A 21,897-nucleotide genomic window follows, 5' to 3' on the forward strand; every position below is an offset into this window, starting at 1 on the left:
TGAGGCTTAGGTCCGGATTTGCTGCTTCAAAAATGGATTTGGATTTCGATCACCCGTGATCCGGTCCGTATCCCATCCTTTTTGACACGTTTAGTACCACCGACACAGAAATGCACACGTGGCGGAAATATACTTACTTGTCTTGATCTTTACACTCAATTGGGAGTTGCAATATCAAAAAATCTTTTAGGAAGCTATAAATAAGGGAACTCTCCTTCCTCTGTTCCTCCGTTTTGCAGAACCATGGGTTCGGTCGACGCCAATTCGGAGAGAGGCGGTGGCGGCGCCTCCTGCAACGGGAAGCCGGTGAGGGAGGAGGCGGCGGCGGGCACCGCCACTGACGGCGTAGGAGCGCTGGAGGCGGAGAATGTCAGGGTGCAGCGTCGGAAGGCCGGCGTGGCGCCGCTCGAGGTCGGGACGCGGGTGTTGTGCCGGTGGAGGGAGAGCAAGTTCCACCCCGTCAAGGTCATCGAGCGCCGGAAGTTGCACGGGGGCGGGCCAAACGACTACGAGTACTACGTCCACTACACCGAATGTCGGTACTCCTCTCCCATTTCCTGCTTCATTCTTTTCCGTTTCTAGGGTTTCTGTGTCCAGTAATTCTTACTATTGGGTTTGTTTGGTGAATTCATTTTCTCTATCGTTTTTACGTCCCACTCCACTTGGATTTTTTTCCCTTTTGTTTATAGGGTTTGCATAGCTGGTGCTCGTCTTCTAGGGTTTAATTCGTTTTGGGAAATTCGGGAAATACAAAATCGGTTCCGTGAGTTTCGATTTGCCAGTACTTTGTTTGACACCAACAATAGATTTCGTCTTTCTATACATGTGTGTTATTGTTTGCATGTTCTTGTATCTTATCCTTTGCTTCTCTAGTGTTTCCGTCGACGTTGATTTTGTTCATGGATTTCAATTAAATAATCGGCAGGAGGGTTAGTCTCTGAGGTCGAGCAACTCTCATAACGGGATTTCTTCTTGAAACAATTGAATTATTCATTATTGGCATTGGAAGCGGCGAGGCTGCACTTATTTACTTAAGTTGTGAGTGTGGATATGTTTCAAAACACTGGAATATTGATCAAATGCACAGTGTCCTTCTGGTAAGCACTATTCAGGGATGAGACTTGCTATTTCATCACATGTACGAGCATGTGAGGCTGTTATGTCTGTTCAAAGATCGTGTATGGTACCTGACCGATTGATCGGATTTCTTCCCTGCATGTTCTTATAGATCTTGATGTGCCCTTCGGGTGGTAAATCTTTTCTCTCTCCCTTTGGATCCCTCCCTTTTTTTTGTGTTCCTTCCCTTTTATTCTTTCAGTCTTTATATCAGATCTAACCAATCTGGTATATATCTGATAAAATGTATTGTGTGTATATGCCATTTGTATTCATTTGCATTTTATATATATATATATATATATATATATATATATATATATATATATATATATATATATATATATATATATATATATATATATATATATATACACACACACACACAGTTCACTAGGTATGTAAACTTAAATATCCATCAAGGGTATTTCAGTCATTTCATGTTGTAATAGGAGTCAGCCCACTAGGGAATGGAGAGTTTTCTATTTTCAGTTTTTTTTGTTTTTTTATTTCTCTTTTGATTCTGACAGCTGACAGTTGCAGTTGAGCTGGCAACTGACAACTGATTGGGAGCTGGTCCCCTTTATGCATGGGAGTGCCTATATAAAGGCACTCCATCTCTTGTATTATCTATGCTTGTTGTAAGGCATATTGCAATAAATCTTTTATTATTTTACTTGTGCTCTTGCTCTCTTTTGAGAGTTTGTGTCTTGTTCCTTGGTTGTTCTTTGTATTTGGCCCATTAGAGGCTTGTGTTCTTGTGTGTGCACATTTGTAGCCACTTTGTGACATCGTATTTGTGCACTTGTTGTATTACATTGTATCAAAGCTTTCGGTGCTCTTGGGAAAAAGCTTGAAGAGGAGATTCATGAGATTAGTAGAGCATTGGTTCGTTGGTTCGATGCCTCAAAAAGTGCGCCATCAAACTTCAATACTTTTTCCTATTTTTTTTCTCTTCCTGTTTTTTCTCATTCTTATCTCTATTCTTTCCTCCACCATGGCCGATAATGAAATTGCAATGGTTGTTCCCATCGAATTTGATGGGAAAACCTACAACAGGTGGCCTGCAGCAGTGAAAAAATTCTCATAGGTAAAGATTATGGCATTTTATTGATGGATCCGCATTGGAACTACAACCAATTCTTACAAAATTGGCTATTGTAGTCGATGATGGATCCAAAGAAGAAAGCCTTTAGGGGATTGAAAAAGAAAAGGCTATGATTGATTACAAAAAAAAGCCTATAAAGAGTGAGAAGTAAGCCATGCCATAGTTCTTTTCCTCTTTATGGGTAGTATGCATGAGTAGCCTTGCTCCAATATTCTTGAATTTGAAAGAGCCGATGAGGCTTGGGAATATATTAGACAAATATATACCTAAAAAGATGTGGCACACAAATGGAATCTCAAAGACAATGTACACAATTGCAAACAAGGTGATAAGACTGTGAGAGAATACTATAGTACCCGCAAGAGTCTTTGGGATCATTTGACTAAACTTGTCCAAGAGATGCTTAAGAACAAAAAAATACAAGTACGAGGAACAACATTTTCAAAATTTTAGAGGACTTGGACCCAAATTTGAACAAGTTTGGGTCAATATTATTTATAGGGAAACTCCTCGTCACTTACTTGAAGTCTTGGCTTAATTATGCATCTAGGAGACAAGACTTATATGTATGTCCGAATCTAAGGAGACAAATGATGATGTGTTGGCCGTCTCAAGACCGGGTGCCAATACAAATGTTTATAAACCACTCAATTTTTTAAAGCTTTACAATAGAAAAACTTAGATATAATGACAAAAAAGGAACTATTTTGATTTGTCATAATTATGGAGAACAGTGTCATATTAGGCCATTTTGCCCCAAGTTCAAAGGAAGAGAAGACAAAAATATGGCATCTGTGGGAGCATCTCACAAAGAAAGATGTTGAACCAATAAAGATTCTAAATCTATTAGAACCATGTTCTCTTGAATCATGGATGCCCTTCATCCACTAATCAACAATTCTTCTCTCTCTGGTATCATTGTCTCTATATCTTCGCCTCCCGATAAGGTTTCATGGCTTTTGGAGCTGTTGTCTCATTTCATATGACTCTACATTCCTCTTTACTTTTTGAATGTTGCACTAATTCAACAAAAAAAATATTTTTACCGTTGATGTATCCTCTCTTTGCATAAAAAGCATTGAAAATTTTGAAAACACTTCAAAAATCTCTATTCTAAAAGTTATTTTGTTTGTTTCACAAATTACCGACCATGAGTGTAGTGTCTCATTCTCATCCAAAAAGTGTTTTGTGCGGGATCTCCAGTTCATGGAGCAGATTGGGAAGGCTATAGAGAAGGAGACCTTAAAAAGCAATTTTTGTTATATTGTTTAAAATGTAAATTTAGATTTATGGTACAAAGATTGGGACATCTTAGTTTGTCAAAATTATCTCATGTACCCCATTTAAGCAAATTTTGTAATGAATATTTTGATTGTGAAGATTGTATTGTTGGAAAAATGAAGGCTCTCTCATTTAAAAAAAAACCTTCTTTTCTTCTAAACCATTTGAATTAGTGCACTTGGATGTAGGGGGACTTTCTCCCATTTTATCTAAAGGTGTTTTTTTATTATGTTATATTTGTTGACGACTATACAAGATATTTATGGATTTACTTTCTTAGGCTAAAAAATAAGGGTTTTGAGAACTCTTTAAAAAATACCATAACTTTTATCAAAAACCAATTTCATACCAAAATTTCTATCTTATTTTGAAAATAATGGAATTATTCATCAAAGATCATGTACATATACTCCTTGACAAAACAAATTAGCTGAGAGAAAACATAGGGACATAATTAAAACTACTAGAACTCTTTTAATTGAAAAAGATGTTCCAAAACTTTTTTGCGCTGAAGCGTGTTTAATGGCTGTATACCTCATCAACCGACTCCCATCATCTAAGCTTCAAAACATCTCTCCTTATGAAAAACTTTTCAAAGTTTCTCTCAATTGTCTTAGATTAAAACCTTTTGGATGCAATTATTTTGTTCTGACTGACAAAAATGATAAATTCTCTTCCAAAGCCATGCCGTGTGCTTTCTTTGGATATGGAGAAACTTAGAAAAGGTTTAGATGTTTTGATTTAAAACATAACAAACTATATATATATCCAAGAATGTTCGCTTTTTGAAAAAATGAAAGTTTTTTTCAAAGTGTGCCTGATAAAGACTGTGAGTATTCTTTTTTGCTTGAATTATTGTTTCAACGTAAGGGTGATTCTTCGTATGAGAATGATAGAGAAAAAAAGCCTTAATCAAATCAAGATAGTGAAAATATTGAAACTGGAGGACCTAGTATAATTCAATATAGAAGACATGACAATGATGGTCAGCCAAATGCCTTAGAAAGGTACTCTACCTTAGAAAACCAACAAAATGAAGTCGTCAGGAGATCATATATGACTTCTAGACTCTCTGATAGATTTGTTTCGTATGAATCCTTCTCACTCTCTATATTGGGCTTGTCTAGCTAGGATTTTGGTTTATTTGGAACCTTCCACCTATAAACACGTAAAATAATATTCCGAATGGGTAAAAGCTGTGAATGAAGAATTAGGAGCACTCGAAAAATCCATGACTTAGGAAGTTTTTGATTTGCCTAAATATATGAAAACTATATGTTGTAGTTGGGTGTTTAAATTTAAAACTAAGAGTGATGGCATCCTAGAAAGAAACAAGACTCGATTAGTTGCTAAAAGGCGAGAATACATAATAGATTATGATGAGACATTTGCACCAGTAGCTAGGGTGACTTCAGTTGGGACCCTTATTGTTGTTGCTGCTATTAATGGTTGACCTATATACTAAATGAATGTTAAAAATGCATTTTTAAATGGAGATTTAAAAGAAGAGGTTTATATGGATTCCCCTCCTGTATATGAAGTTTCTTTTGGTAAGGTACTTCGATTGAGAAAAACTCTTTATGGTTTGAAATAAGTACCTAAAGCCTGGTCTGGTCACTTTAGTTATGTTATGGTAAAGCTTGATTTTAAGTCTTGTTATACTAATACTGCTATGTTTACTAAGAAATCTGATACAGAGATTGTTATACTTCTCCTTTATGTTGATGATATGATCACTATAGGTGAATACAAACAGGGAGTAAAGGATATTAAATGTATCCTAAAAAAATATTTTGAAATGACTCATATTATATTTCTTAGATTTTTTCTTAGAATTGAGGTTGCTTACACTCCTATACTTGCTTTCTCAAACTAAGTTTGCTAATGATATTATTGACAGGTCAGACATTACCGATGAAAATCGGTTTAACACACCTGAAGTTGATGATGGGACACCTGGATGATCCTACTATTTGTTGCCAAATTATTGATGCCTTGATTTATTTAACTATTACTAAGCAGATATTGCGCATGCAGTTCATACTGCTAGCCAATTCCAATATTCTTCCACCACAGTTCACATGAGTGCTTTGATGAGAATTGTTAGATATCTACAAACGTCTACCTCTAGAGTTTTTTTTGTTATCCTCCTCTTCTTCTCTTGAGTTGATTGCTTATTTTGACTTAGATTTGAGAGGATATTCAAATGATCGACGCTCAACTACTGAGTTTTGTGTTTTTAGGTGATTCTCTGGTGTCGTGAAAGTGCAAAAAACAATAAAAAATATCATTATCATCTACTTAGGCCGATGACCGTGCAATGACTACTACAACATCAGAGATCGTTTGGTTGCAAAGATTACTTGAACACACGAGTGCTCATCTTCAGACACCCTCCAGATTGTGTTGTGATAACAAGAGTGGAATAATATACATAGTTGACAACCATATATTCCATGAAAGAACCAAACATATAGAAATGAATTGCCATTATGTTCGTAGAGAATTTCTGAGGCAGATCATCACCCTACCTTATGCTACTTTCGAGTATCAACTAGCCAACTTCTCAAAAGCGCTTTCGTCACCGCGATTTTATTTTCTTCTTGATATACTTTCGGTGATCACACCGTAAGTTTGATGGGGGGTGTTAAAATGTATTGTGTATATGCCATTTGTATTCATTTGTATTTTGTATATATATATATATATATTATAAACTGAAATACCTGTCAAGGTTATTTCAATCATTTCATATTGTAATAGGAGTCAGTCAACTAGGGACTGACAAGTTTTCTATTTTCAGTTTTTTTATTTTTCTTTTGATTCTGACAGCTCACAGCTGTAGCTCGGCTGACAGCCGCAACTGACAACTGATTGGGAGCTGGTCTATTGGACCAGCCCCCTTTATGCATCTCTCTCTTGTATTATCTATGCTTGTTATAAAACATATTGGAGTAAATCTTTTATTATTTTACTTGTGCTCTTACTCTCTTTTGAGAGTTTGTGTGTTGGGCCTTAGTGGTTCTTTGTATTTGACCCATTAGAAGCTTGTGTTCTTGTGTGTGTGCACTTTTGTAGCCTCTTTGTAGCATCGTATTTGTGCACTTGTTGTTTCATTACAATATCTATCTTCTCTGATGTCCTTGATTAAATCTTGTGAGGCTGCTGTGATAAATGATCTTTTCTTGAATCCTTTGCATCTGCTTATCATATATAACATTAAATCAGTTCCTGATATCCGTTTTTTTTCTTATCTACTTTGTCAACAAAACTGCTATTCTGTTCTTGATATCTCGAGTTTTGGTGGGTTAGATCTAATTTTCTCAATATTCTGAAACCTGTTCTTGATTAATCTTGATATCAGATATCGTTATATATATATCTTGATCATAAAATCATGTCATATATATATATATATAATCTATGTCACACGGACTCGGCTAAGGAGGTGCCGCACCCGAGTCGACACGCCCCGACACGGGTGCGGACTCGGACTCGGCCCGGACTCGGTCAACGCCGAGTCGGACTCGGTCAACGCCGAGTCGGACTCGGTCAACGCCGAGTCGGACTCGGTCAACGCCGAGTCGGACCCGGTCAACGCCGAGTCGGACTTGGTCAACGAGTCCAGGCCGAGTCCGTCCACATTTTGGACTCTGTCAACTTTGACCGAGTTCAAAAATGTCCCTAAAAAACAATTTTTTATATTTTTTATTTAAAAATATATATAAAAAAAGAGGCACAGTGCTGTGACAGTGCTGCAGTCACAGACTGTGACTGTGCACAGTCGCACAGTCACAGTGTTGTGGACTGTGCACAGTCACACAGACTGTGCTGTGGCATTTTAAAAATAAAATAAAATTATATATATATATATATATATATATATATATATATATATATATATATATATATATATATATATATATATATATATATATATATATATTTGCCGAGTCCCCGTGTCCAAAAATTTTAAAATTGTGCCGCACCCGTGTCGCACCCGCACCCATGTGACATAGTATATAATCTTCTTGTTTTTGACCTACTTCTATATATACAAAGTACCATCGGTTCAAGGCTTCTTTTGAAAGAAAAGGAAATTGGTACTTGCATATTTTTACAAAGGCCTGACAGATCAGTTATTTTAGTATTTGAAGAACAAGTTGTCCATGGTGAATATCATGTACAACTTGAGGGCGGCTATTGGGACGTGAACTTGAAGATCCAGATCTGAATCTGATTGAGAGTCCAGATCCATTTCAAGTCATAGAGAGTCCTTTATGTTGTAAACTCCCTATGTTACTCATTTGCCCCTGTATTTGTATTATATTAGAGATAAACATTGGGGCAATATTGTAAAATGTAAATCTGTTATTATAAAAGAATACCAGCCCACACGTCTCACTCCCTTCAGGAACATTTTACAGAAAAACAAACCTGTCTGTTTCCTTCTTTTCTTTCTTTATTCTGCGGTAAATCTGGTTCAAAGATTGTGAGCCATATTTTATTAGTGGTATGTGGTAAAGTGTGTTTGTTGGGTTCTTGGTTTGTCAACTTTCACAAAACCTCCCTCATTTTATCTGTGTAAGTTTATTGGTGATGATTCTCCTTTTGTTTTTTTTCTTTTTTGCAAGAATGAGGGCTTGGGGCCCATCTGGAATTAGGATTCTATGCACCACAAGTAGGACTATGAGAAACCCTTGAGCTAATCACAATCCTTTCTCTGATAAACGAGGGATTTAAAAAATATCAAGGTCGTCCAGGTAGATCTTCTTTTCAGATAGCAATGTAGTGTTGCATTTTATTTCTCGTCATGGATGATAGAACCATAGGAATTCTTAAAGCGCCATGTGGAAGTGGGTATTCCTACTGATACTAGAGGATATATATGACAAAATAGAGCATTTCCTTATATCGTTCAATTGAGGTTAGGAGTCTGACTCCTATTGGATTCTCCTAGCATGTAAGGGAAATTGATGTTTGATCTTACCCATATTTAACTTTATATAAAAGCAGCAAACCGTCTATGTTCTTCTTGCATCTTGTTTTGTTATTGAATTAAGTTTATTATTATTTAACTTTTTAGGTCTAGTTCAACTTTGGATGTGAACATTGATCTTTTTAAGTTTTTAACTGACAATGAGATCTGGATGCATATTGGCTATGATCTAGGCCATATCTGATGTATTTTGTCCTTTTGGAAAATCTTGAGATGTGGTATTCGAAGATGTCAGGTTTTTGGGAATTCTATGATTCTATGAATGCTGGGGTTTTCCAATCCTATCTAAAAGTCTTATTTCAGCCATTCTTTTTTTATGATTAGTTAATGAACTCAGTAATACACTGCCTCTTTTCTCTAGCCTTTTTCCTTTTAAATTCTACCGTAAGGTTTATCTAGAAAGAAAATGTAGTTCTTAAGTGCCTTGAACTTACTATTATTCCATGGTCCTTGCTTCAGTCAACAGAAGACTCGATGAGTGGGCTAAGCTTGAACAACTTGATCTTGATTCAGTGTGGACCGATGTGGATGAGAAAACAGAGGAGAAGGTATGTCTTGTGATCCATATTTGAAGTTCTGGATCTTCTCTGCAGTTTGTTGCTTCCATCATGAAGATCCACCTGTATCATTAAAAATTGATAGGCACTGAATTCTCTTATGCATCTTTCAATTTGGTTACATTAATGATAATTGCTGAAATTCCACGAGAACTACTCGTGTAAATTCTGATCATTTTGATATCTTATGATGTAGAATAGAAGCAAGAATTGCTGAATTTCCATTATAAATTTTCCTATCAGTCATCATGATTGTTTTGGGATGAAGGCGTAGTTGTTGTTGTTGTTATCAGTCATCATGATGATTCCCTTTTTGATATTTTTTTTCGAGAGCCCATCAAAACCACAATTTCTTCTGTAATTTTCTTGCTGGGGAACCTATTTGGCTTTTCCTGTAGATTGTTTCATTTTAAGCAAGATTTCTGTTTCCTTTATGAGTTTATAACTGTTATATGTTTTTTAGGCAACTGGTTTGAAGATGACACGTCATCAGAAAAGGAAAATTGATGAGACCCATGTTGAGGTATAATTTATTTTTCTTTCCTTTTGTGTTATACAAAGTTTTGATCATGATTGTGTTGATTTTGTTCATATGTTAAACCTATTGTTTATTTTTTATTACCCTACTTAGTGTACAAGGAATTGGGCCTTGACATGATCCTATTTTGAACCTGTGTTACTTCGGTGGGATGACCCAGGTGACTCAACAAAGGACGTCTTTCATTTATGAAAAAACATAGCCATAAAATATCAGTCTCAGTTATATTTCGGCAAGACAAATCTTGCAATAATATAGTTTTTTTTGACAAATCTCAGGGAAAACTCAGCACTTAAAAAAATTAAAAAATATAAAGAATAGCAGAAATAAGTAAGAAAAGGATATGTTTAGATAATAAAGTTTTTGTATAAATGTAAATAAAAGTTATAACAATTTTGAAAGATAAATATGAAAGAAAAAAAAACTTATTTAAACTGTAGAAAGGAAATATGATACGGAAAGTGATTGAAAATATCACTATATTACTGTGGTCAATATCACTATGATATCAATATAAATTTATTTTTGAAAATGTCATGATATTTACTTTGTATTTTTTTTTTCAAAAAAAATATTTATAAAGCTTGTAATTTGAAAATACCGGGGATATCTGTGACTATGATAAGAAAGAATTTTTTTATACTCTCACACTATGTGTTAACACGTTTTAAAAAACCAGAAACTAATTTTTGCCTAATAAACTAGTTGCTGTCTAAACATGAAGCAAAAAGGGAAGGCCATAAAAACAAGAATTAGAAAAGGAAAGCAACCACTAGTTTCTAATCCTTTATCATTATGCATAAATGTTATCAGCAAATAACCCCTGATAATATGAGCAGGTTTCTTCCCCTTTTTCTGATAGGCTGATTGCAAGAAAAGGATAGAAGAAAAAAAAGAACGAAGTGGGAAATTTAGAAAGCAAAAGCTGAAAAGGCTTTCAGTTTCTTCTACCTACCTGAGTTTGTTAAACCAGTATTCTTGCAAACTGGCATCCCTTTGACTAGGTTATGCCTTGCGGTTTGAGAAAGCAACAATAGACAATATTTTTATCTCACCTTTGCTAAGCTTTACTGTGTTGTACGTTTTGGTTTTATTTTATGATTTCTTGCAGTAAGTCTTTTAGGCCCTGTTTGGAATCTAGCAACTGGGATGGCAAAAAGTTGGTCAAAGTCAAACTACCACCTGGTGGCTGTTTGGAAACTGGTAGCTGGGAAGGGAGTTAATGCATTTGGGATGGGAAGTGGCATTGTATTTCCACTAAAGCATGGAATTGACAGCTACCACCTCTAGGAAGTGGTAGCTGCCAAATCCAGGATTTGGCAGCTGCCACTTCCTGAAATGCCATGTCCCATCCCAGCTACTAGTTTCCAAACAGGGCCTTAGTAAAAATTAGGACTCTGTTATACCAATATTTTTGGGATTATCATTTGACTGATATGTTTCATTTTTCAGTGCTCACTGATGATTACTCTCTTGTTCTTGGGCTTGGGCTGGCATACTACTGGGACATTGAAGTTTGGATTTTGTTTGATTCTTTCTTCGTCTTTATCTACAACATTGATATCTAAACTAATTATAGATTTTACTGTGCAGTACCTATTTTATGTAAAAGTAGATATAGTTTTGTGATCTTAGATCAATATTTGGTTATATTTATGTTTGTTTTAAATGCTTACAATGCTGTCTTCTCCATAAGTCTTTGATTTGCTAATGATTTCATATATATTATTTTTGAAAAAGAAGCTTTTTTAATTGCCTTTTTGCTGATATGTGCTATTAACAATTGTGCCATTTAAACTCTCAGCAAGTTAATCTAAGGGATGCTTATTTTGACTTAGCTAGGGACATGAGGAGCTGGATGCTGCTAGCCTAAGGGAGCATGAGGAGTTCACCAAAGTGAAAAACATAGCAACTATAGAACTCGGGAGATATGAGATTGAAACATGGTACTTTTCACCTTTTCCTCCAGAATATAGTGACGTATCAAAATTGTATTTTTGTGAGTTCTGCCTCAATTTCATGAAGCGCAAAGAGCAGCTACAGAGGCATATGGTGAGCCACACATCATTTGATTGTTGGGTCTCTTTTTATTATTTTAAATTCCTTATATTATGCACTTAACTAGTAGCGAATTTGAGTAATCTGGCTTTTTGGACATGTTTTCTATGAATTTTAATTGTATTTATCATTTGTTTTGGGAATTCAGTGCAAGATGCATCTAGCTTTATGTGTATTTGCTTGTGCATTGTGTCAACATGTCATATGTGATGTTGTTAAGTGCCTGCACCTCGAGGGTATGAAGTGTATTCCTCAAGGCAAGGCATATGCTTCATGCCTTGAGATGTAGGGCTGAAGCGTAATGCCCACTGAGGCATGTGCCTCAGCCCATGAGGTGCATACGTCAGTTATGTTGGTTCAATGGAGAGTCACTCTCATTGACTAATATACTGAAATTATTACAAAAAAGGTAAATGCACAACAAAAAGGAAAAGAGGGAAGAGGGCTGCTCCTCGCAGCTTCCCCTTCTCGTGTTTGCCGATATGCTCTAACCTCTTTTTGCTAACAAAATCACAGGCAGTTGGCAAATGATGCTGCATATCCAGGTGAGGTGCGTCTAATGAAGAGGATGACCTCTTGGTGCTTGCCTTCTGGAATTAACCAAACTGGGTGATGTTTGATGTGTTGGCTAGAGCCAATCGGCCAATGCTGGGTTGGGAGTGGGTCTCATCACTAGCTCACTGTCACCTCTCTCTCTCTCTCTCCATGAACAGCTTAGATTAAAAAATTGGACTGGAGCCATGGTTGGGTTGCGATTCAATCAATGCCACTAGTCAACCCTGTCTGGTTTACAACACCCACTGTTATAAGTATGCTGCTTCAGAAATCAGAATATCGATCCAGTAAAAAGTCACAAACATTCATTCTGTTTGGAAATATAAAATTGTAGATCATTTCTTGCGTTAACAATGCAGATACTATCCACATTATCTTCTTTTTAATGCTAGTGTGTATCATAAAGCATCAATATAATGGGTTACTTTTCATTTGGTTCCCTGCATCAGACAGTAATATGGTGAGTGTAGCTTCTGTTAATTTTTCACAATGGTGCAGTAAATTGAAGGCTCATTCACCTATATGCACGTACTATTATTGTTTGTTTGCCTTTTCTTAATTTATTTTGGGTTTTTAATATTTTAATTATTTGCTCATGATAGTTAAGCCTCAACTCCTCAAGGCTTACACCTCACTTTGTGGTTGATACAATGGTTTGCCGCACCTCAACACTTCAAACAACATTGGTCATATGGATGTGACTCAAGTTCATAATCCGGACTTAAGGATTTTATAAAAATTAGGATACCAGGACATGGACTCACACGCACCGGCACAAACATGTGTATATATTTAAAATGAAATTAATACATGTTCAATAAAAGTTATAGAAAAAATGTCGGGCTATGTGTCGCACACTTTCATTAATGACACATGCAAAAATTGACATGTCCCTGTGACAACTTTTTTATAGATGATAGAAGCTTTTGTGATGTCAAATAAATGGTCTTACAACTATTTTTTGCTTTATGCATTTATTGGAAGGATTTCCCTGTATAGTCAAAGTAGCTTAGGTGGTGTATAGGCACCAAGCTTAGGCGACACTACCTAGACCATCTGGTGAAACTGTGTAGAAGAATATGAAAGCATGAAAGCTTTGGAAAATGATGTGATAATCCATAAATATCGTGTATGCCATCGCAAGATGTTGTTAAAAATAAGTGTGCATATATATATATGTAATGTATCTAGATAGGAACTAGAAATAGTAACTAGGATTAGTTTTTTTACTTTTTTTTGTTTTGGTTTTGCACTAGTCAACATAGAATCGTTGGGCTCCCAACAGCTCTATTTAGAGCCGTTGGGCTCCCAACAGCTCTATTTAGAGCCGTTGGCCTCCTAACGACTCTCTATGAGCCCCTTCCTCTTTGTGTATAAATATAAGGCAAAGCTCCACTACAATGTATGCTTTCTTGCATAGTGTTGATCAATAAAATATTATATTTATTCATTGTGTTTGCCCCTTCAGTGGGTGTTTGTGTGTGGGCCCATTTTGTGGCTTGTGTATGCTCTTTTGGTGCTTTGGTGGAACTCTTTGAGTGTCTACTATGTTATTTTGGTAAATATATTCGGAGGACCTTGTTTTCTTTCATGGTATCAGAGCTTGGAGAACAAGTTGTTTTTTTGGTGCATTAGGAAGCATGCCACTCAAGATTTGGAAGAGATAAAGTCTCTTTTGCAAAATTCATTTAAGTGATCGTGAGATTGTTGTGCCATCTTGGTGGTGGAGCACTCGTGTGTTCGTGCTTTTCATTAGAGGTGCTCTCTTGGTGGTGGGGTGCACGTGTGTATTCGTGCTCTTCATTTGAGGTGCTCTCTTGGTAGTGGAATGCTCATGATTTTTATTGTTTATCTCCTCTTTTTCTTTCTCTTTTGTATCTTCTATTCTTTCTCTTAGCCCTTGTAAACATGGATGACAATGATAATGTCACCCTAAAACACATCAAGCTCAATGACACAAACTTTGTGACATGGTCTTCAATCTTGAAACACTTTATATGGGGAAAAGGATTTTGCGGATTAGTGGATGGTTGGGATTTGGAACCCAAACTAATTTTTACTAAGATAGGAGAAAAATAAATGCCTCTTACGAAGGTAGAAAAGACCAAAGCTATGCCTACTTATGAGAAAAAATGGAGAATAGGGCATGCCAAGATTATTTCTTATCTTATTAGTAGTGTTAATATCAAGAAGTGCTCGAGTCTAGCTAAATTTGAACATGCAAATAAAGCATGAGACTATCTTAAGAGAATGTATTCTCTTAAAGATATTGCACATATTTGCAACTTGCAAGACAAAGTACGCACCATGATTCAAGGAGGAAAAAGTATTAGAGAATACTTTAATGAGTTGTCCGACCTTTGTAATGAGTTGGCTCTTCTTGAGCCATAATGGTATTGTACTGAAACATAGAACTCTATCAAAGATAAATTGATGCAGAGCCCTTCTATCAATTCATCAATTGTCTAAAACCAGAGTTTGAGTCTACCAAATCAACTTTTTTTCATAAAGGGAAAGTCCCTTTTATTGAAGATACCATTGAAGAGCTAAGCATGGAGGAAAATAGACTCAGAAAGAAATATAAAGATGATGATGACTCGGTCTTAGCTATGTCTAGACTAGGAAACCATGTGCATGCTTATAAACCACCATATTATGGGAGACCAAACAACGATCAGTATGGAAAACAAGACAATAAGATTGAGAAGAAAAAAATTATTTGTTATTATTGTCGTGAACCGGGACTTCCTATAACGGTTGCGTTACATCAAGGATCTGCATTAAGCCCTTTCCTATTTGCTATAGTGATGAATGAGCTTACAAGATCAATTCAAGAAAATGTGCCGTGGTGTATGTTGTTTGCTGATGATATTGTTTTTATTGATGAGTCTAAAGCTGGGGTTAATGCTAAGTTAGAATTATGGAGACAAACATTGGAAGCAAGAGGTTTTAAGTTGAGTAAGAGTAAGACAAAATATATGGAATGTCGGTTTAGTAAGCAACGAAGTAGTGATGGGAGTGTAGTGAAGCTTGGTGAGCAAGAAATACCGGTGGATGACTGTTTCAAATATTTGGGATCTATCATTCAAAGTATGGAGAAATTGATGGAGATGTAAATCATAGGATAAAGGTTGGGTGGATGAAATGAAAAAGTGCAACTGGAGTGTTGTGCGATCGTAGAATGCCATTGCGGTTGAAGGAAAAGTTTTATAGGACGACTATTAGGCCCGCTTTACTATATGGTACGAAATGTTGGGCTGCCAATCGTATGCTTAGATGGATGTGTGGAAATACAATAAAAGATAAGATTCAAAACGAGGAGATACGTAAGAAGGTAGGCGTTGCACCCATTGAAAATAAGATGAGAGAGAATCGTTTACGGTGGTTTGGACATATTCGGCGAAGGCCTAATGATGCTCTAGTTAGAAGGATGGAGAAATGGGAAAATATATTAGTTAAAAGAGGTCGGGGTAGGCCTAGGAAGACTTGGATGGAGATGATAGGAAAGGATATGAATGCTTTCAACCTCATCGAGGACATGGCATTGGATAGAAATGATTGGAGGAAAAGGATTTATGTGGAAGACCCAAAATGATTTTCTTTTTTGGTTCATATCGCCGACCCCAATTGTTTTGGGATGAAGGCGTGGTTGTTGTTGTTGTTGTATTGTCGTGAACCGGGACATGTCAAGACATATTGTCCTAAATTTAAGATGCCTTATAATAAGAAGGTAGCATCGGTTATGCAAGAGTCAAGTGAGTTCAAGGCTACACAAGAATCAAACATTGGGAGCATGTCCTTGACTAAACTTGTAGAAGTTCTTCAACCTCTACTCAAAGGAGCTTCATCAACTAGACAATCTCTTCTGTTGGCATTTCTGATCCTGGTAAGACTCTTTGGCTTCTTGATTCATGTGCTTCATTTCATATGACACCAGATGGTGATATCTTATTCGAATGTCGTAACTCAAGCGGATCAAATGTTTTTACTGTTGACGGAACATCTCTTGAGATAAAGACAATAGGGAATTTTGATTTTTTTTTTTAATTTTTTTATTCCAAAAAATAGATATATTCGCAACTTAAACCTAAATCTTTTGTCTATCTCTCGGTATCCAAAAATACTTTTTGTTATAATGTTCGGAAACTAGATTTGGATTTATGGCATAAAAGACTTGGCCATCCTAATCTATCCAAAATCCAACACTTTTCAAATATGATTTTTTTTTTGTAATCTTGAAAATTTTACTTGCGAAGATTGTATTCTTGGTAATATTAAAAGATTGCCATTCCAAAAAAGAACTTTTGTCTCTATACGGCCGCTTGAGTTAGTGCATTTGGATGTTTGGGGCCCAACACATGTTATATCTAAGGGTGGGTTTGCATCAGAGTTGCCAGTCAAGGAAGAGGGAGCGGGAAGTGAGGCACTTTCAAAATTTTAGGAAGCGGGAAGCGCGGGGTGACTTTGAAACAAATTAGGAATCATCTCGGAAGCGACTTAGGAAGTGAACTGGAAGCGACCTAGGAAGCGAGGGGGATGCGAGGGGAAAGCGAAAAAAAAAGTAAGAAAAAAAATGCAAAATAGGTGAAAAAAGGGGAAGCGAGCTTCTCAATTTTTTTGGTGTTTCCCCGCATGTTTTGGAAGCGTCACATTTTGCGCTTCCGAAACGCGCTTCTCAATATGCTATGGCGCTTTCGGTAACCCTGGTTTGCATATTTTGTAATCTTTGTTGATAATTTTACTGGACACGTGGATTTATTTTTTCATATTTTATAATTTGGTCAAAAATAAGTTTTAAAATGATGTCTCTATCTTCACACTGATTCGGGGGGGATTTTTATCAAAAGATTTTAACGATTAAAATTTTTGGGCTAGCCACTTTGACTGTTGTTTCTTATTAACAGGGTGCCATTTGTTACCTTGAAAAATGTATTACCTGTTAAAAAACTTTTTAAACTTACTCCTGATTATTCTAGACTAGGAGTTTTTGGATGCAAATGTTTTTGTATTCACTGATAAAAATGATAAACTTTCTCCTCTAGCTATTCTTTGTGCCTTTTTCGGATATGCAAATAACCAAAAACGCTATAGATTTGCAACCAAAAAATGAAAAAAAGGTGTTTGTACGTCATGTGTCCATTACCAAATGCTACCTCTATATAAGATTTGCTGCAGTCGTTTGTAGGTGCAAACAACCTAAAAAATGGGGCGGAACCCCTTTTTTGTTTTTTCCTCACATCTAACACTATAGATGTGTGATCTACATGTTTTCTTTAGTGGGAACCAGCTTTGGGATTGCCAGAATCCGACTTGTGTACAGGTTTTTCCGGCGATCCAAAAATCAATGGCTATGAACGCATCGATTATTTCCAACTCATAAAAACATGTTTTTTCATCTAAAAAACATGATTCAAGAGTCAATTCCAGCTAAATTGAGCATGCTGAACACATCTATGAGGCTAGATTGTGTCAAAACAACACATCATGAGATTCAAACTGGATTGTAGGTAGAATCAATTGTACCAAATATAAACCCTTATATATATATTTGCTGCAGTCATTTTTGTACATACAATGTAGTAGAAAATTCCATTTTTTCAACTTTTTTGCATTTTTTGTGTGGATCTAACCTTACAGATGTGATGTACATAGTTTGTTTAGTAGAAAACGGGTTTTAGATAATGTACTTTCATCATGTAAGCAGACTTTCCATCGCTTTGCTCCCTCAATTGTTACTTTCTTTATCGGTCGCTTTGCTCCCTTACTCTTTTAGTTCTGGAAAGAATAGATTGGATGCAGCTTGCATCTTTGATTTCCCAACTAGATTGTGTGTACTGTAGACAGTAGTATATATATGAGAAGTGGGATGGGTCTACCCCTTTTTTTCGTTAGGTCTCGTTAGGACCTTCCCACAATCGTACTTTCAATTATTTTTTGCTGAATCCGTACCGTTAGATGTGTTTATCATTGTTTACTCAATCGAGAACCTGTATTTGATTATGGTTTTTTATGCTCATGTGTATTTTAAATGGGTAAAAAAATCAATGATTGATATTATACTAAAATTTGATGGTAAAAATATTTACATTTTTACATCAAATCAATTTGAAAGAAAGCTTGTTTCGTAGTAAATAAGCAATGATAAACACATCTAACGGTTCGGATCGAGCAAAAAATACTTGAAAATATGATTTTTAGAGGATCCTAATGGGACCTAACAAAAGGGGGTTGAACCATCCATGCTCTCTCTCTCTCTCTATATATATATACATATGTTTATATGCTACTCGTGTTTTCCAGATCCTCTAGTGTAGATCTACATGTTTGGTTTATTTGAAAATCTGTCTTTGCATCATATTTTCTGATGTGTATGCCAGATTTTCTGCAGTTCGAAAAATCAACGGCCTACAATGTACCAAATCTTCAACTCTCAAAAATTTGTATTTTTACGTCCAAATAACATGATCCAAGGGTCAATTCTACTATTTTGATGATGCTGAACATCCATGGGGTCAGATTTGGTCAAAATGACCTATCCCCATGAGTTTCGACTAGGGGTTTGGAACCCATGAGGGTTGACAATATATATAGAAAGCAAAGCCCTAACTGCATAATGTGTATGTATAGCCTATTGCCTTTGTTATTGGCTATAACAAGTAAATTTTAACTAATTGTATGGTTTGAGCTTTGAAGTGAGGTTCCTTGACTTCTATTTGGTTTAAATGTAGAGGAAATGTGACCTGAAGCATCCCCCAGGTGATGAGATATATCGAAGTGGTACATTGTCAATGTTTGAGGTAAATGTTCTCTCTCTCTGTCATTTTCAGCAGATTGAAATGTTCATGTTTTTTCTTTTTTACTCTCAGTTTAGTTTTGCTTTCCATGATTGAATCTAGTTTCTTCATTTGTGTTTTAGTTTCATCAGACAAGAACCATTGATTTATTTCTTTAGTGACTGATTTCATGACAATGAATGCTTTCTCTTGGAGACCTCTTTGATATTGGTTAAATCCAAATATTTCCCTGATTTTTATAACTGGCAGCATGACGTGGTGCAAACTTCATCGTTTGCATTCTATTACTATCAATCTATCATTATTCTTTAGTTTATTTAGGTAATTGCTTATCAATGCTTCAGCTTTTAATGTTACACTACACTACAGTTTGTGTCTAATTGTTGTCTGATATTGAAACAGGTTGATGGAAAGAAGAACAAAGTTTATGGACAGAATCTGTGTTATCTGGCAAAATTGTTTCTTGATCATAAAACACTTTACTACGATGTTGATTTGTTCCTTTTCTACATACTTTGTGAATGTGATGATCGGGGATGCCATATGGTGGGATACTTTTCAAAGGTAATCATTTCATCCTTCGTCATTAATGATGTATCATATAATTAGTGAAACTCTTGTAGGTTTTATTTAGGTTGTGATGTATCCATGTAGTCAAAAGTGCCAGCCGGTAGACGCCTAAAAAGACTAGTTGGACTAGTTGACACACTGATTAAAAAAATAAAAAATATATATACGAATTGTTCAAATGAATTGCTAAAATTAATAACAAACATGTATGCACATAAAATCAATGAGCAAATAGTAGACAAAAACTAACATGTAGAACATTGTAAAACTGTTATATTACATATCCTACTAAATAAAGTTAAGAACAATTGAATAAAAAAACCAAACAACTGTCGATATAAATAAAAGCTAAATAATTTAAACACAAATTAAAGTCTTAACAATATCAAATTCACATCCAAGTCCTACTAAAATGTCATACCTGAAGTATTAATAGTTCATGTTATTAGAATATGGGTCAGATATGGATCCTGTAGAGGACCCATATGGTTCACGTGTATGTTATATTGTAATGTAATATACATTACTAACCCAAGGCAGTTTTGTCCATGTAAAAGAATTGTAAAACTTATTTACCTTAATGATGTTTTAGTGCAGCCACCAAGTGTAATTGTGGCTGCCGATTCCCAACAAAAATCAGATCTCTCTCTCTCTCTTCTCCCCTTCTCGATTTCTGCAGGATTTTATCATGGTATCTGAGCAATGGCAACTCTGGGCGTAAAAGTGTCTTCATCGGGAACGTGAAAGGGCCTGCTCCATTGGCCACGATCTGCCTTCAACCGAGCCTGCTGCTTCTCTTCTCCAGACGAGTTCACAGGATCTTCACAAAAGCCGAGTTCCTTCAGCCGAGCCTGCTCCTTCTCTTCTTCAGACGAGATCACAGGATCTTCACAAAAGCCGAGTTCCTTCAGCCGATCCTACTCATCTTCTTCAGTCGAGCCCAAAAGTCGAGTTTCTTCAGCCGAGTCCTCATCTTCTTCAGCCGAACCCAAAAGCCAAGTTCACAAAAGCCGAGTTCCTTCAGCCGAGCCTACTCATCCTCTTCAGTCCAGCCCAAAAGCCATGTTTCTTCAGTCCACCTCTGGTCGAGTTTCTTCAACCGGGATACATAATATTTACTTCTCTAAAACAGGTCGAGTTTTCTGTTTTTCCCTTCTTATCTCATCTCGCAACCTGCTTTGCTGTGAAAAGTCTATTTTATTGTTTTTCCCTCTTGTCTTATCATCTTCTAATATCTAATATCTAATATTTTACTATTAGAAAAGTCGAGTTCCCTGGTTTTCCCAACCAGGAATCTGCCTGTCACGCCTGCCCCATTCTCGTTTATTTTACCTGCCCATATCTAAGATCTCCCATTCCTTTTCTGTCAAGTTTTTTTTTACACTCACAAAAATATATTTCTCTTGTCGTGACATTGTTTTATCTGTGCCGATTTCTGTCAACTGTGTCAGTTTATGATAAAACATTCCGGTTTCAACCACTAGTGTCATTCTGTTCATAAAAAAAAGTTTTTTGTCAACAAGTCTACAAATGTATACTTTAGCCAATTGGAGTCTTTCTTCCAATTTCCTGGGGCAGCTAGTTTCGGAAAAGCTAACTACAAACAACTATCTGACTTGGAAAAGGTAAATTACCCATTTTATTCGAAGTCAAGATCTTTCAGGTCACTTGGATGGCTCCACTCTAATGCCTCCAGAATTTATCACAACCGAAACCAAAGAGGATGGAGGATTGCCAAATATTATTCGCAACCCTGTGTTTGTTACTTGGATGAAACACGACCAGGCCATCGTCGCGTACATCACTTCCACATTGTCACAAGAAGTATTGATTTCCATTCCAGATGATTGCACATCTAAAGTTTTATGGGAGACTTTAGCTCAGACCTATTCTCAGATATCAGAGGCTAAAATGTTGTTTCTTAAACGTGAATTTCAGATGTTAAAAAATGGGCAATGAGCATTATTGAATTCTTAAATCAAGTCAAAAGCATCACAGATCAATTAGCCATGGTTGGGTTTCCAGTGTCGGATAAAGAAAAGGTGTATCAGGCACTGAATGCCCTGGGATAAGAGTATCATGTTCTTGTTACCTCTTTATTATGCTTACCTACGTTGCTCAGTTTTGAGGAATTATGTGCCAAACTTTTTCAGTACGAGATGACTATGAAAAACATATCTGATGCTTTAGCAGGACAATCATCTACGCATGAGGTTCTTGCCACAAGGATGATAGCTGATCGTGCACGAAGAGGACGTGGCAGAAGCAGGGGAACTCCAATCCAGGGTAGACGTGGGTTACTACCTACACCAAATTCCACT

General features: G+C 36.2%; 1 protein-coding gene across 3 annotated transcripts in view; it reads left to right on the plus strand.

Annotated features, from left to right (window-relative positions):
* The first annotated feature begins 210 nt into the window (after positions 1-210).
* The window catches only part of LOC149846992 (histone acetyltransferase of the MYST family 1-like), a 62,859-nt gene continuing 41,172 nt past the window's right edge, over positions 211-21,897 (plus strand). For 2 of the 3 annotated variants that reach the window (XM_089996730.1, XM_089996732.1), the window contains exons 1-6: positions 211-535; positions 8,964-9,052; positions 9,525-9,584; positions 11,442-11,651; positions 18,941-19,009; positions 19,409-19,570. In XM_089996730.1, the coding sequence (XP_089852856.1) occupies positions 244-535; positions 8,964-9,052; positions 9,525-9,584; positions 11,442-11,651; positions 18,941-19,009; positions 19,409-19,570 (882 nt within the window). In that variant the 5' untranslated portion in view covers positions 211-243. Of the gene's footprint in view, positions 536-8,963; positions 9,053-9,524; positions 9,585-11,441; positions 11,652-12,173; positions 12,208-18,940; positions 19,010-19,408; positions 19,571-21,897 lie in introns of all 3 variants that reach the window. The other variant, XM_089996731.1, reaches the window with a different exon arrangement.

This window comes from Nuphar pumila, chromosome 2, assembly GCF_984573655.1.
Source record: "Nuphar pumila chromosome 2, dmNupPumi1.hap1.1, whole genome shotgun sequence".
In the NCBI taxonomy this organism is placed as follows: Eukaryota; Viridiplantae; Streptophyta; class Magnoliopsida; order Nymphaeales; family Nymphaeaceae; genus Nuphar; species Nuphar pumila.